The 12,948-nt window shown below is 45.2% G+C and overlaps 1 protein-coding gene across 1 annotated transcript in view; it reads left to right on the plus strand.

Moving 5' to 3' along the window:
• Window positions 1–12,948, plus strand: part of NCKAP1 (NCK associated protein 1) — a 577,107-nt gene that overhangs the window by 458,684 nt on the left and 105,475 nt on the right. Inside the window, exon 25 of the mRNA XM_078680487.1 lies at window positions 10,051–10,133. Coding sequence (XP_078536613.1) covers window positions 10,051–10,133 — 83 coding nt within the window. The remainder of the gene's footprint in view (window positions 1–10,050; window positions 10,134–12,948) is intronic.

Here is a 12,948-nt window from a genome sequence, read left to right on the forward strand (position 1 = left end):
GATGTGGCGGACACCGCTGCCAGGGCCATTAACACCAGTGTGATGTTGAGACGTCAGGCATGGCTCAGAATCTCCGGTTTCAAGCCGGAGATACAAACCACCATCCTCAATCAGCCGGTCAACCCTGATAGGTTGTTTGGTCCTGAGGTGGATGCCACACTGGAAAAAATAAAGAAGGATACAGAGACTGCGAAGTCCATGGGAGCTCTCCAGTCCCAACAGTTTCGGGGCAGTACTTTTCGTCGCTCAGGCAATAGAGGTATTTCCAGAGGCCAGATGTCCCAGCAAACGCAATACACTAAAAGTGGGGCGCAGTCCTCTTACACCAAGCAGAGTAGAGGCGGCTATCGGGGCAACAGTGCCAAAGGCAGAGGCCGTGGAAATAACAACTCCCGTTCCTCTGCCACCACCAAGCAGTGACGCCTTGCCGCTGCCCCCCGACCACACAACACCTGTCGGGGGGGAGGCTCCAGCAGTTCCTGCCAGTCTGGAAATCCATCACCACAGACAGGTGGGTCAGGAAACTTATCCAGTTCGGTTATTGTCTAGAGTTAACGTCCACTCCACCCAACATGCCACAAAAACAACTTCCTATGTCCACAGAGCATTTGCACTTATTGCAGCAGGAGGTACTTGTCATGCTGCAAAAAGGGGCAATCGAGCTTGTGCCGGTGGAGGAAGAAGGCACAGGAGTGTATTCCCTGTACTTCTTAATCCCAAAGAAGGACGGGTCGCTCAGACCCATTCTGGACCTCAGACCCCTAAACCAGTATATTCTCTCAGAACACTTCCACATGCTGACGCTGCAGCAAGTTCTTCCGTTGCTCAACCAGGGAGACTTCCTCGCAACCTTGGATCTCAAGGATGCATACTTTCACATTCCACTACATCCATCACACAGAAAATACCTCAGATTCACGATTCAGGGTCGGCATTATCAGTTCAAGGTCCTTCCTTTCGGAGTGACCACGGCGCCCAGGGTGTTCACAAAATGCCTGGCGACAGTGGCTGCGCACCTCAGGAGGCAGAACGTTCACGTTTACCCTTATCTGGACGACTGGCTTGTCCAAGCAAAGTCGGCCCAGCTGTGCGCCGCCAACATGTCCCACACCATTCACCTTCTTCACAGTATGGGATTCTCACTCAATTATCCCAAATCGCACCTTCAGCCAGCCCATGTGCGGCAGTATTAGATACTCTAGCGGCCACAGCTCAGCCGAATTCTGTGAGGATCAACAGCATTCAGTCGCTCATCCAAAAGTTCAGACCGCAACACTCGCTTCCAGCAAGAGTGTTCATGCAGTTGATAGGCATGATGGCCTCCTGCATCTTCATAGTCCCGCACGCGAGGCTACATATGCGTCCGCTTCAAGAGTGCTTGGCTCGTCAGTGGAATCAGGCTCACGGACAGTTAAAGGACCTAGTATTGGTGACCGGTCGGGCATACAACTCTCTGCATTGGTGGAATCCACACAACCTTTGCAAGGGCCGACCGTTCCAGGAGCCTGTGCCACAACTTATCCTGACAATGGACGCATCTCCCCAGGGTTGGGGAGCTCATGTACTCCACTACACAGTGCAGGGACTATGGACTACGCAGCAAAGGAAGATGCACATCAACCACCTAGAGCTGATGGCAATCTTCATGGCAATGAAGGCATTCAAAGTACATCTGTGCAACAAAGTCGTGTTGATCCGGACGGACAACATGACGGCCATGTACTACATTCAGAAGCAGGGAGGCACACACTCTCCACAGTTGTCTCATCTGGCTCAAAGCATGTGGAAGTGGGCCATTCAAAGGAACATCTTCCTCATGGCGGAACACCTCCCGGGCAAGGACAATCAGATGGCGGATCTGCTCAGCAGGTACAGCCACCAAATGCACGAGTGGGAGATACATCCATCAGTACTCCACCCGTACTTCCAGTAGTGGGGTCATCCACAGATAGACCTGTTTGCCACAAGAGAAAACGCAAAATGCCAACACTTTGCCGCCAGGTTCCCTCACCCACAGTCGCAGGGCAATGCGATATGGATGAACTGGTCAGGCAAATTTGCGTACGCTTTTCCCCCAGCACCTCTCATACCACTGGTGGCACGAAAGCTAAAGCAACACTCATTGACACTCATCCTGGTTGCTCCAACGTGGGCACGCCAACCATGGTACACCACGTTTCTAGAACTCTCCGTGGTACCGCATCAAAGGCTGCACCTCACGCCCAGACTTTTGATGCAGAGCCATGACGACATTCAGCACCCAGACCCGCAACAGCTCAACCTGGCGATCTGGCTCCTGAAGTCTTAGAATTTGGCTACCTTACCTTGCCTACCGACTGCATGGATATCATACGGGAGGCAAGCAAGCCCACCATCAAAGCTTGCTATGCAGCAAAATGGAAGCGGTTTGTCATTTACTGTACAGAACACAACATCAACCCGCTAGATGCATCCACTCACAACATCATCTGTTATTTGTTACATCTTTACAAATGCAAGCTGGCATATGCTTCCATTCGGATACACTTATCCGCCATAGCAGCTTATCTCCAAAACAGGCAGCATCTCTCCGTTTTCAGAGTACCTGCCATTAAAGCCTTCCTAGAAGGACTGAAACGGGTCATCCCTCCCAGGACCCCGCCAGCTCCTGTATGGAACCTTAATGTGGATCACCAGGCTGATGGGCCCACCTTTCGAGCCTCTGCATTCATGCGTGGTTCAGTTTTTAACATGGAAAGTGTCTTTTCTAATAGCCATTACGTCTCTGCGCCGTGTTAGTGAGCTCCAAGCGCTCACTATCCAAGAGCCGTTCATACAAATTCACTCAAACAGGGTGGTGCTGCGCCCTAACCCTAAATTTCTTCCTAAGGTGGTTTCACAGTTCCATGTCAATCAGACCATTGAACTGCCCGCGTTCTTTCAAAACCCAGAGACTGTAGCCGAAAGAATGCCCCACACTCTTCACGTCAAACGAGCTTTGATGTACTACATCGATAGGACCAAGGATTTTAGGAAAACACAACAACTCTTTGTTGCCTTTTCAGCCCAGCACAAAGGCAACCCCATTTCCAAAGCAGGTATAGCCAGGTGGATCGTTAAGTGTATTCAAATTTGCTATCACAAGGCTAAGCGCACTTTAACGGTCCCCCCCCAGAGCCCACTCCACCCGCAAGTTGGGGGCCTCCATGGCTTTCCTTGGTAATATCCCTTTGGAAGACATTTGTAGAGCAGCCACAAGGTCTACACCACACACATTTACTAAACACTACTGTGTAGATGTGCACTCCAAGCAGCAGGCAGCTGTGGGGCAGGCTGTTCTTAAGACACTTTTTCAAACGTCTGCAGCTGGCACAGGCGGCCGCCGGTAATGGAGGGACTGCTATATATTCTATGCTATAGATATGAATTCAGCAGCCCACATGCCTCGAACTGAATATGCTACTTACCAGTATGCATCTGTTCTTGGCATGTAGGGCTGCTGCCATTCATATCGCCCGCCCTCCTCCCCGGCGCCTGTAGCGGCTGCAGAATTCAAACTTACTTCTAGCATGGTCATCGCTCACACTGTTACACTCCATCTTCGCCACAATGGCTAAAAACAATCTGGGGATGGAGTCGATGCCCATGCGCACTGTAGTCCAGGGGAGGAGCCACCTATCTCGTGATACTTCGAAGACTCTTCCAGGACAACAATGTGCAATCATCCGGACCCAACACTAGGCGGCGATCTATGCGATAGATATGAATGTCAGCAGCCCTACATGCCAAGAACAGATGCATACTGGTAAGTAGCATATTCATTTTCTCCACAACTTCCCCGGTCAACCCTGTCTAATGCTGTGGAGAAATCAATAAAAGTGGAATACATGGGCATGCCCCTAGACTGAGAATACTTTTCTATTAAGGTTTGCAGAGCCATAAACAAAAGTACTACAGTTTTGGTGAAAAACTGTCTTCTCAGCAGGTATGAGAGTATTGCTAAACGCACATTCTTGAAGATGAAGTAGTATGCTTTTGGCAAATAATTTGCTTAGAAGGGCTATTTGTCTATATCTGGTGCGAGATGCCGTCGGTCTTTTTTTATGTAAGGGTACAGAGATGATTCCATTCCAGGAGGGTGTAATATCACCAGACCAGTAGTAGTGCTGGAACAATGAACATAAAAGGTAGCCTATAAGGAGGCCTCTTGTTTAATTAGCGCAGGTTAATGCAGTAGTATGGACTTATTTTGGTCTGCTACAAGTGCTGAGGAAGTTTCTCCATTTTGTCTCTCTCTGGTAGGAAACTGGTAGTACAAGCTCTGATAACATCTAGACTTGTCTATGACAATGTAATGTACCTGGGCCTACCTGATTATTTCATCAGGAAGCTGCATGCGGTCCAAAATGCAGCAGCCTGAACGCTTCTTGCTTTCCTCTAAGAACTCCGGTATCCCCCTATCTTAGAGAGCTGCATTGGCTTCCTATTAGGAAGAGGATTCTTTTCAAGACCTTTCTATTGATCCACAGAGCTCTTCATCAGTCCGAAGCAGGGTACCTGAGAGCAAGAATTTGTTTGTATGCTCCCTCCATGTGTCTGGCCAAAATCCCAAAAATCCGTAGGTCCAGAACAGGAGGCAAGTCCTTTCCATTTTTAGCACTATCTTTTTGGAATAAACTCCTTTTGGTTTTAAGATGCATTTCATCTATCCTCCAGTTCCGGAAGAAGTTTAAAACATGGCTTTTTTTGCATGATGGATGTTGCTTCTCTCAGTTTCTCCTCACTGGTAGTGCAGAGCGCCAGGACACTCGTCAGAGTAAAAGTGTGCAATAGAAATGCCTTTTACATTACATTACATTGTAGAAGGGTCAGGAGATTCAGACTCGACAGGAGATAGACTCCACAGAAATACTTGCAGACCTTAGTTTTCTTTAACTTACATTTCATAATTTAACGTTTCTTTTTCCTCTCCCCCTTTCAAGTTACCACTTTATTGAAGATTGGAAAAATGGGTAAGGTTTTTTACGTGAACTGTGCCTCTAGTTCATCCCAGTTACACCCCTGAAATAAATATTTTAATGAATACACATTGTCCTCCACCTGTTTTTCTTTAGATTTTACATTAGTTACCTCAGGGGGAGGGTCCCCTGTTCCCACAGGGCTTACCCACTTTGATACCAATTTCTTTTGACCCAACATTCACCATATTACTGACTTGAGTGACCTGTGATTTCAACTCATTTACCTTTTGCCCCTGCATTTGACTTAAACCAGAGGAAGTAAGATGTTGAACCCCAACAAAAGTGGAGACAGCACATCTAACATATGATCAGAATTAGACCCCGCTCTTTCTAACAAAGATAAAATAGAAGATACTTCTTTCTCAATACAAAACATAACTCAGATGAAGCATTTCCCTCACCACCCCTTTCTAGGTAGGACGTCTGCACGTTGCATCGTGCTCTTGAGGACACAAATGATTCACAAATCTTTGAGTTCATTGAATTCAGCAAGGCTAACGGGCCCTTAGTAAAGTTGTACTACTATGAAATGCAGGCAGAGATGGGCAGCTGAGCAAACATTGCGAGGCCTTGCCAAAATCGCCCTACCTCTCCCTCAAGCTCACCCCTCCCCCACCCCGAAGGTGCAGATGATTTCAAACATGCCTCCTGCATCCGATCCTGATGATTAAAAGCACCTATGTCTGGCAAAGTGAAATTTTCCAACCCAACAAGCCGCTTGTCAATCACCTCACTGTGAGAGCCAAAACATTTTTTCATATGAGATGTGTGTTTTTTAAAGCTGCAAAGACATTTTGTCCAAAGTTAGAATCCATAGGATCTAACTGAACAGGACTTCTGGTTGCCAGGAGGGCCACTTGCAGAGTTCGATTTAGTATAGCTGTGTAGAAGCCTCCAGCTCCACCTAGTTCAACTCAGGATAACTACATGGGCCGAGTTCCCTGGCAACAGCTCCTGCTTCTGCTAAGTCAGGGATTCCACGCAGTAGACTTATCTTTAATGAGGAGAGAGAACTTTGGCCAACTCGACCTCCCTTACATGTAAGAGCACATTTAGAGAGTGAAGGGTCCAAATGCACATCAACAACTTGATCCATACCTGCAGCCATCTTCTGTTTTATCCTCCTCATTACCACTCGGAAGAAAAAAGATTGAAATTGAAAGATGGGACTTCAGCGGAGACAACTGAGACTTCTTTTGACAAATAGTTTTTTTTAAAAATATTAGGAATGTATTGGGTGGATTAGTTGCAGCAATCAAACGACCAGAGCGTGGCTTCCTTAATATCATTTCCAGGTGAGAAGATGGAACACACCACCACACTAAAACTGGGGGAGGAGGGAGAGCAATTCCCAACAGCCCTAGTCTTCATGCAACAGCTAGGAATTCTTTGTGGCAGTATATGCTGTACTAACATAAGATAAGACCAGAGTAAAAAAGTCATTCGCAACTGTGCCTGCCAATAACTACGCACCAATCGCTCAACAGAGCTATCAATAACTGCTGTAAATAAGCAATAACAATAACTTGCCTTGTAATAGTCCTAGCAGATAGCCACCCCTTGACTTTCAATCTCCGACTCCTGGAAAGCCAACAAGGGAAAGGAGGACTTAGTTGGAGCACACAGGTCAACCTCACAAGCCATGCCCAGACTTAGCTGGGCTGCCTTCGCAAGGCCCGGACTTGAGCTCTTTGTTTATATAGGCGCTGGTGACAGTTGCTGACACTGTTTTGCTACGTACCAGTGTGAACACCAACTTGCTGCATCCAGGACACCAACTTAAAACCAACCACTTCAACACCAAACTGCTACCCACGAGCCCACAAGCCACAGCTGGGCCGCCAGCACATTTCACCTCCTCTCTCCAACCACGCACTATCTGATGCCATCTGTAACTCACCAAACGCAGCCCTGTCACCCACCCACAGCAACATATCCCAACTCACCTCCCCACTACTACGTGAGAGGGCCAGGTTCAGTGTACCGATCAGCCTATCAATCCTCTCGTATAAAGAATGAGATGCACCATAAAAGGAATAGACCCTTGTAGTCTTGTTGCAGCTGTGCCACATGTCCACTAGTCCCCAATTCTGCAACTAGTTTTTCAGCGATTAGGCATTCGAGGAGGCAGTCGTACAGGGCAATGGAGGGAACAAATGGTCTAGGGCGATATCCGGCGCACTCCAACACCTAATAACCATGGTACTCCACTCCAACGCGACAGGACTCAGGAAAGCACATCCAGAAATTGGACCTAATCAGTGTTGGGGGAGTATATGCTGCCCAGCAAGACATGACAACCATCTATTCTGTCATTCACAAGGACATATCTGCCCTCTGGGCGAATGGCCATCTTGTCCTGCTTATATGAGTTCCCCCGATGCACCCAGATCAAAAGCCCGTGGGTGTAGGAGGTGAAATCAGTTATGAACATCTGTCCACGCCAACGGCGCTGTAACTTAGCCACATCAGGGCTCAACTGGAACTTCTGCAGCAGAGCGGCATATGCAAAGTGGTGTTTGAGGTATGAATAAATGGCATATCTACGTACAGGGGTATGTATCCTGCGAACATTCCAAATTAGCACTTTAGAGAATGTCATATGTGTTGATGTGTGTGGGGGAAGGTCAGCACGAGCAATAGGTATGAACCATCGTAAGTGGGCAGCGGTGATGTTCAGCGGGAGGAAGGGCAAAAGCAGGAAGACCAGGCAGCAAGCATAAAGCTGAAATAAGAAAGCATAACTAGGTAAAAAAAAAAAAAATACACAAATTAATGAATACCAGATGTGCAGTACGCCAAATGAGCGCCCGCCCATACCAATCTGAAGTTAACATTTAGGTACTGATCAAAACTCTGCAAGGGTGGTCAGCTCAGATACAAGAGGCGGTTAATACCCTTAGTGTGATCAACAGTTAGTGCCTATACAGAGTAATGGGCTAATTCCATGTAGCTCAACTGTCAATATTTCCTGTGGAAAAAAATAAGCAGGATTAACGTAAGTCATGAAGAGAAGGGGCATAGAGTTTCAGCTCGCCATGTGTTCATGGGGTGTAAGAGACCTAGGTGACCATTCTTCACTCTGTTTATGATGGGTGAATGATAGACAAGGCACAGGGCAGGTCAAAAAATGTCATCAGTTGTTTGTGGAGTCACCTCCGTAGGGGGCAAGTAGTTTGCCCGGAGGTGACAGAACTCTTATCGCTGGAGGACCAGGGCAGATCATCTGCATGGCCCTAATGTCTTGTTTCGTCTGTGAGAGCAGCAGTCTGTTGCAACGCTGTGCACCACTCTCTAATGATCTGTTCCAAATCGCGCCCCAACTTAGGGGCCGAAGATCAGTGCCATCCAGAGCGACCGTGGCAACCTCCAATGTTTGCACGATCCGCACCAGCATTGTGAGGGCCATAGGTTTCCAGCCAGTGACAAGCCTCATCAGGAGAGATGAAAAATTGCGTGGTTCTGCTCGTGACCACATGGAGATGCGCCGGGAACAGCAGCAAGTATTTCAGCTCTAATTTGTGGAAGCATTGTTTCACCACGAGATGGGTGCTGCATTGGCATTGAGCTGTGATGCTATAGTCAAGAACATTACATGTGCATTGGCCAGCTTTATCTTCGTAAGTTTTCTGGTTTCATAAGGCATTGAGTCACAGAAATGCTGCAACCGGAATACTGCTGGAGGGATATTGGATCCAGGCGGGGGCTTTCTTGTCAGGCCTCTTTGCAGCCGTTCAGTAGTGAAGTACTGCGAGAAGGTGTGTGCGGCCACTGCTCCAGGTATTGCTCAGCGTCTCAGCACTCTGTCCCCTTAGAGAGACCCACAATCCGAACATTGTTTTATCCTGAATCTACCTCAGTGTCTTCAGCCCTCCACTCCAAGACATCAATACGCTTCAACAGGGCCTGTATGGAAGAGTGCGCGTGTTGCATGTTGCAATTGCGGTTGCAGGTCAGCAAGATTGTATTCCACTGTGTCCACCCTGTCAACAAGTTTTCGATGATCTGCATGCAGAAGTGCGAGATCCGTAGCCACAGTGGACAGGACCATTGCACATTGTTATTATTTGGTTCCGTTGGTTCTGTTTTATGCATCTATTCTAAGGTAAGGAATCAGCAGTTAGAGGTATCCATCAGGAGAACAGGTTACTTTTGGTAACTCTTTCTAGTGGATATTCTATTTAACAGCAGATTCCTCACTGCCCTCCAACTTCCCTGTTCTGAGGAGTGGCCTATTTTAACATGTGAAAAGGTCCCTAGTTATTACTTACCACACTGGTACCAACAATTGTTGCACAGTCCGTGTCTGAGAGAGCAAAAGAGTCATACAGGAATTTGATGTTAGCTAGCAGGGTTGGTGCTTACATGCAGCTCCACTATGTCACTTCTGGGCCTGTATAGAGCCCGTGTGGAGCTGCACGCTGCCTTCTAGTGCAGCAATGCAGAAGCATTGCTGAGATAGTTTTTACTTCCAGTCTTGCACCTGGGTAGTATTCTAAGAGAGAAATCTGCAGTTAAATAGTGTATCCACAAGAAAGAGCGCTACCAAAGCTAAGTAAATTCTTCATCCACCAGTGGTCATAAAGTTTATAGTACAGCTTCACAGCTCTGCACCTACTGATACCCTGGGATAAAAATACAATCTAAGGTAATCTGATGGTTTTGGTTTTAAGGTAGGTATCACAATTCATCTCAAAACCTCTTCGTCAAAGTAAAACAACGTGCACCATGGCCCAACATTAGATGGCAGATGTGTGCACAGAAAAGCTGAATGTTACAGGTAAGTAGCATTTTCCTCCAGCGTAGTACCCACTTTTATTTGAATCTTTTTGTAAAGTGCTTCAAGATCCTCCCTCTTAAGGACATGTTTCATATGATGGTGGTAATTTGTGGTGAGAACTATTCCATGGGAGATCTAGCGTTGTAAGTGAGTAACTTTCTAAAAAAAAATGCCTTCACTGCGCTTGTTTGTTGTGTGCTTTTTTCGGATAATGATTACTGTTTTCTTTGCCAAAATGTTCCCTAATGTTTTTTGTTGACATTTTTTCAGCTGTTGACAGTGTGTTGAAGAGAATGACTATTATTGGCGTTATACTATCATTCCGTTCACTAGCACAAGAAGCACTTAGAGATGTAAGACACATGTTTGCTTTCATTTTGAAATTTGTTTGTTGGTGATTTTGTATGAATAAATATATGAATGTAATATATTTGTTATGGATGGCTCTCTGTGAGCACCACTATTGTCAATACCGGATCCTAAACCTGGTTATTAAACGCTAGTATGTAGCAGCAGTGGATAACAAAAGTTGCTTCCCCACCATTGCTACCTTATAAAGAAATTCCAGTGTGCTTTCACAGAGCTCCGTGAGTACAGTGCTGGTACAGCTTTGAGAGGTGTGAAAAGGCGCAGGAGGTGAATGGGAGAGGCCTGGCAGGGGGCCAGCTTAAAAAAAAATATATACATATATATCATGATAGATATATATATACATATATATATATCATGATATATATATATATATATCATGATATATATATCATTATATATATATATCTATATATAGATATATATATATATATATATATATATATCCTTGTACTCGTCTCACCCACAGGAATACAATCTCCACAGAGATGAAGCGTACCCAAAGTCGTGCTGCAATATTTTTATTTTGCACCCAGCACCTCCGCCATGACGCGTTTCGGTCCTCCTCGGACCTTGATCACATGACAAGTTACATGGGGAAGTTCATGATATTTAAAGTGACAGTGCAAACGTTAGTGCAATGAAAATGGACAACAGACTAAGTGTCTACCACATCATAATTATACCTGTAAGATACGATATGTTGGATGTGCAAAATAGCTGCTGATGCTTGGTGCAAAATACATCAATAAATATTTATAATAAATATTTAAGATCAATCTGAATGCGATTTAAAAGTCATAAAAAGGAAAATCTAACTTAATGAACACGATTAATTAAAATCTGTGCAAGAAGTTCCTAACTGACAAAATCACAACATGTTACAAAAGCCCAATATTTTCACATATTAGAAAATAGCATCATCAAGCACATCAGTGGCAAGACCACATAATAAATAAAGCCCCAGTGGGCAATGCAAGAATTGTCCAAGTTAAAGTGCAATGTGTAGTTATAAATAGTGTACAAACCCTAAAAATGTATTAAAAAATATTTGGTGAATAAAAAACTATATTTCATAATTAGCGAACGGCAAATATGAATTCATTGATGAAAATTAATTGAAGATATTTTCATTCAGAAACAGAATTTCTTCATAAAAAGGTAAAAAATCCTCGGTGGAATTCAATCCATTTGGACTTTTGGTGTCCATCTCAAGTATATACTTTGTCTCTAACTTTCTCAGCTTAGCATTTCTGTCTACTCCTCGTCTTAACGGGGGAATGAAGTCCACCACATAGTATCTTAGGTCATCTGGATTCTTGGCATGCATAGCCTCAAAGTGCCGAGCAACTGGGTAAGACTCGTCACCATTTTAATTGCTCGTAAGTGCTGGAGTATCCTTTTATGGCATTGGGGTTTTGTGCTCCCCACATATTTTAAACCGCAAGGGCACTCCAGCACGTATACGGCATATTCAGTTCGGCATGTCAGTTTTTTATCTATTTTGATAGGCTTGTTTTTAAAGGTACTATGATATTCCGTCCTGTTGACACCCTGTTTGCATGCCTTACATGTGGCACATTTTATGTACCCTTTGCTACATAGTATCTTAGGTCATCTGGATTCTTGGCATGCATAGCCTCAAAGTGCCGAGCAACTGGGTAAGACTCGTCACCATTTTAATTGCTCGTAAGTGCTGGAGTATCCTTTTATGGCATTGGGGTTTTGTGCTCCCCACATATTTTAAACCGCAAGGGCACTCCAGCACGTATACGGCATATTCAGTTCGGCATGTCAGTTTTTTATCTATTTTGATAGGCTTGTTTTTAAAGGTACTATGATATTCCGTCCTGTTGACACCCTGTTTGCATGCCTTACATGTGGCACATTTTATGTACCCTTTGCTACCCAAGATCCATAAATCACTGGTTTTTACCTCTGGACTACTAGTGACCAGTGTGTTACTCATAGCACTAGCCCTTCTAAATGTCAGATTGGGAGAGCGTGTAAGTTTCTCCCCTAGAGTGGGATCATTCCTAATGAGAGACCAATTTTTTGTGATGATTCTTCTAGTCGCATGATGTTGATTGCTGTATGTTAGTATCAGCCTCAACTGTTGATCCTCTCTTGGGATAGTCCTGACTACACTTCTGGTCACCAATGCCCGAGATCTACTCTGTGTGTTGGCTCTGTTGGTGGCTTTGTCAATCATTTTTGGGCTGTATCCTCTCTCAATGAATCTGGAACGACATTCCCCCTGTGCTTTAATACAGTCAGCATCAAGGCTGCAAATCCTTCTGATCCGCAGCATCTCCCCATAGAGGATGCTGCGGATCAGATGGGCTGGATGATTACTCTCCGCATGTAGTACGGAGTTGCCCGTCGTGCTTTTCCTATGCAACCTGGCATTGAGTAGATTTTCTGATATGAATATTTCAACATCAAGAAAAATCACTGAGGACTTGCTAATGTGGCTGGTAAAGTGCAGATTCATATTGTTAACATTCAGAGAGTCAATAAAGATCTGAGCTTCACTCTTGGTACCCTTCCAGATGTGCAAAAGGTCATCTATATACCTGAACATATGAGCTATCTGGGTATTCACAAATTGATTGTCATCTGTCATTAAAACCACCTGCTTTTCCCAAAGCCCCATGTGTAGGCAGGCGTAGCTAGGGGAAAAACATGCCCCCATAGCTACGCCTCTGATTTGCTGATACACCTGTTTTGCAAACAAGAAATAGTTGTTTTCAAGGCACATTGTGATTATAAATAAACAAAATAGAATCCACAAGGTGG

This window comes from Lissotriton helveticus, chromosome 3_1 (assembly GCF_964261635.1).
Source record: "Lissotriton helveticus chromosome 3_1, aLisHel1.1, whole genome shotgun sequence".
Lineage (NCBI taxonomy): Eukaryota > Metazoa > Chordata > Amphibia > Caudata > Salamandridae > Lissotriton > Lissotriton helveticus.